The following is a 4487-nucleotide window of genomic DNA, read 5'->3' on the forward strand; positions in this document are numbered from 1 at the left end:
ATACACACACACACACACACGTACAAATTTAGAATTAGAGTGACCTAATTTCTTATTGTAATTTCATAAACATCTTGCCAATGAAGGCTTTTATTTATTACAAAGGCAATGAAAGAGGAAAGGGTTGAATAGAGAGAGCTTCCAGCATCTAATGACCAATACATTGTAAATCCTTCAAAAGCAGAGACTATTTCATGAGATTTAGTGCTCTTAAGACATTTTTATAAAGAATTTTTTTTTTTTTTTTTTTTTTTTTTTGAGACGGCATCTCGCGCTTTCACCCAGGCTGGAGTGCAGTGGCCCAATCTCGGCTCACTGCAAGCTCCGCCTCCCAGGTTCACGCCATTCTCCTGCCTCAGCCTCCCAAGTAGCTGGGACTACAGGCGCCCGCCACCACGCCTGGCTAATTTTTTGTATTTTTAGTAGAGACGGGGTTTCACATGTTAGCCAGGATGGTCTCAATCTCCTGACCTCATGATCCATCCACCTCAGCCTCCCAAAGTGCTGGGATTACAGGCATGAGCCACCACGCCTGGCCTATAAAGAATTTTTTTAAGAAAAATTGGTTTACAGAATCAATGAACAAAATGAACTAAAGAATGGCTAAAAAGACTTTCTGTATTTGGCTTCCTTTGCTTCTTTGCTGATTTGTTCGTTTTACATAAGCCTTACTTAATTGGTCCTTTTAAAAGCTATCAGAAGGAAATTTCAGGATATCAAGAGATGGGATCCAATCAAAGGCTTTTGCTGAGGCTGTTTGATGCCCAAATGAAAGCAATATTATACAACATTCAGATATTACTGATAGTGACAGGAGGCAGCCAAATGCCTAGGCAGATGAGGTGGGTCCCAGTGAAACCCACCTCTAAATGGAAGACGGTTTAAAGCCTGAAAGCCAAGCTACAGGTTAAACCCTAGGACCTGATTGAGGACTTATCTTCCCATTTTGCATACTTTCCTCTGATTGGTCCCCAGTCTTCACCTATTTTACATATACCTACCCTTCCTAATTAGTTTTCCTACACTGTCCTGCCCACTTTTGAGTGGTGTCTTCACTTTAACTTTTTTGCATACTCACAAACCAGCATGCACTTCCCATTTTGAGTCCCTAAAAGGCCCTGGACCCAGCCACCATGGTGGGACTTTCCTGTCTTCGAGTAGGGGAACCACCCGGCACATCCCCTCTCTGCTGACAGTTGTTCTGTCCTTCAGTAAAATTCTTCTCCACCATCCTTACCCTTCAATGTCCAGCATATCCTCATTCTTCTTGGGTGTGATACAAAAGCTTGGGAACTGCTGAATGCAGGTACAAGCTATAACACAGGCGAGCTGGGGCATGCCAGCATGGCTGAGCAAGGCCCAGGTTGGGTGTTACCAGCCAGGGGTCTCCAGCTTCCAAAGTGACTGAGAAGAAAAGTTCTGCATCACTACCTACAAGATTTCAGCCTTCTTCTCATGAAATTTCTCTTTTTTTTTTTTTGAAATTCCAATATATTTGCACCTTCACCTTTATTTTTGGCAGAAGTAGATGTGAAGAAAAAGAGGATTTTCCATCAAATGAATGATTGTTTCGTAGAAGTGTTCTAACCCCTTTATTACCCCACCTCCACCCCCAGAGCAGAAATGAAGGGTGTGGTCAACTCCTTTGATACAGATACCCTTTCTTTTTATTATAGCAATATTAAAATAGGAAGCAAGAATGAAAGGTTACATTTCAGTGTTGCAATATGTCTAATTATTCATCTTTATGTATAACTAGAAAGACTATTATACGATTATTTTATGTTGGAAAGATGCACGTGAATATTGATGTGACTCAAGGATAATAGAAAAATAGGCACAATGAAGTATTCATATTTATGTCCCACAAGAAAAAAACACAATTATACATTGTTTGACCTGTATGAGATGCATTTTTGCCTTATGAAAGAAATTTGATCAAGTTTCAAAAAATATAGTTTATAAGTGGAAAGGACAGCCATACTTTAAATGACCTTCAAAAATGATCACATGATGTTCTCTACTCAAAACACTGGATGAATAGATATTCTAAAATAACCAGAAGAAAACTAGTTTTGAATTACACCCTCTCTGAGTCCCTGAGTAAAGACATTGTGTCCCTCTAAATAATAACTGCTCTTTCCTACTTATTTATGGAACGAATTTTCACTACAGGAGCAAAAAAATCTCATCTCGTTATTGTAGGCTTCTTGGCATTCAACATAGACAGTGGGGTAGGATGGGTGCTCAGGTCAGTCTGAAGTCGTTAAAATCATTTAGAAAAGTAACTCAGTAATACCTATGAAAACTTGCAAACTCACATTTGTTTTGAACCTTCGAACCTACTTTGTGAAAGCTATTCTGTAAAAATTAAAGCACCAGAATTTATGAATATATAAAAACAGGTTGTTTTAGTATTATCTATTGTGACCAAAAAAATAACCATTAGTAGGGCTATTGCTAAACAAATTGTTGAAATTGTGTTATATTCAATATTAAGGAATATTATGCATTGGTGAAAAAAACCAAAAACGTTAACATATACAGATGCTCCTGATATACAATCAAACTTGGAGAACTCAAGAAATTAATCATCCTCATGCCAAAAAATGCAAACTTTTTCACCATTTATTAAATTTAGATTGAGTACAGTCAGGCAGTGACTAAATCTTACATGGCTTCTCAACACAGTCAGCTTGTGTGTAAAACCACTCGCCTTCGCCATAATTTCATCAAAGCCCTCTTCGTCTCACTGTTTTGCAGACTGTAGATAAGTGGATTCAGCAGAGGTGTCAGAAGTGAATAAGACAATGCCATCAGTTTCTTGGTTTCTGGTGAGTAGCCAGATTTGGGTTGTAAATAAGTCATATTGGCTGTGCCGTAGAACAGGGTCACAGATGTGAGGTGAGAGGCACAGGTTGAAAAGGCCTTTTGTCTCCCAGTAGTTGATGGAATCTTCAGGATGGCAAAAAGAATTCGAATGTAAGACAGGAGTATCAACAAGAAAGGAACCAAAATAATCAAAAAGGTGCCTGTGAATGCACAGATTTCAAACAAAAACGTGTCTGCACATGCAAGTTCTAACTCTGCTGGGGTTTCACAAGATATATGGTTAATTTCATTAAGGCCACAAAAGGGAAAACTAGATACCCATGACGTTTGCAGAGTACCTAACATAAAACCTAAGGCCCATGAAAATATAACTAATTTCATAAAAACTCCTTTATTCATAATCATTTGGTAGTTCAGAGGATGGCAAATTGCAGCAAATCGGTCATAAGCCATTGCTCCCAGGAGAAAACATTCAGCCCCACCAAAAAGAAGGATGGAATACATCTGTGCAAAACAGCCCACAAAAGAAATTGTAGTTTTTTCAGTAGAGAGGACCACCAGCATTTCAGGCATAATAACTGTACTGAAACTCAGGTCCACCACAGATAAGTTCAGGAGGAACAGGTACCTGGGAACATGGAGGTTCTGGTCTAGGGAGATGATGACTATAATGATGGCATTTCCTATCAGGGTCGCCAGATAAATAACCAGGAAAACCCCAAAGAGCTGCCCCTGGAGCTCAGGAAAGTTAGAAAAACCCAAGAGGATGAATTCAACCACAGAGCTTTGATTTTGTCTTTTCCTTTGCAGTAATGAAGTCATGCATTGATTTTATGGACATAGTATATAAAGGGTAAAGTCAGTCCATTAGCTAAGAGTTCCAGTCTGCATTCACCCCAGAAATTCTGGCAGAAGATGAAAAGAGGAGCCTATCCTGACAGAAATTTTCTTTGGCAATTTTAGACAATGACAAAATACTTGGATTATATTCCAAATATAAAAAAGAGAAATGAAGAACTCTGGCTCAGAGATCTTGTCTGAAAAGCATGAAATAACGTCAAATTTATTTGATATTATTTGAAAATTAAACATAGCCTTAAAGGAAATATAAATACTTTATACCTTAGGTTCCAATCCCATAACATTGCTGCAAGTGTTCTTTATTTAACTGAATTTTATGTAAATGCAAAACTTAAGACCACAAAAAATAAAATATAAAAAAGTAGATAGATTGAAAAAGATATCCCAACAAGTTTGCTAATAACCTAATAATCCAATGTTATAGCAAATTTGATATAAACTTATTTAAAATATGAATTAGTTTCAAAGTGCCTATATATGACTTGGGTAAAGAAAACAACATTCTGTGGAAACACAGAGGGGATTTGCATTTTCAACACAGCCATATTAGGTGACCTATAGACTATGTGAATTAGCTTCAAGCTTACAGATTTCTGCCCATCCTGGATCTGGCCAATTATAATGGGATTTACCTGGACGTGAAATTTTGGGGGCCACATCTCTAAGGTCTATCCTTCTGACCATGATGACTTAAGAAAAATCCGTTTGGGATATCATTGTGTAAATTAAAAGATTTCACTCTCTCTCTCTCCTTTTCTCTCTTCTCTCTTCCCAGTATAGTTGTCATCAAAAAA

General features: G+C 37.9%; 1 protein-coding gene across 1 annotated transcript; it reads right to left on the reverse strand.

Annotated features, from left to right (window-relative positions):
• Window positions 1-2610: 2610 nt before the first annotated feature.
• On the reverse strand, window positions 2611-3654 carry LOC104678195 (olfactory receptor 10A6). The gene has a single exon (XM_010383426.1). The coding sequence runs from the start codon at window positions 3652-3654 to the stop codon at window positions 2692-2694; it is 963 nt and encodes a 320-aa protein (XP_010381728.1). The 3' UTR covers window positions 2611-2691.
• Between the last annotated feature and the right edge of the window lie 833 nt (window positions 3655-4487).

This window comes from Rhinopithecus roxellana, chromosome 15, assembly GCF_007565055.1.
Source record: "Rhinopithecus roxellana isolate Shanxi Qingling chromosome 15, ASM756505v1, whole genome shotgun sequence".
In the NCBI taxonomy this organism is placed as follows: Eukaryota; Metazoa; Chordata; class Mammalia; order Primates; family Cercopithecidae; genus Rhinopithecus; species Rhinopithecus roxellana.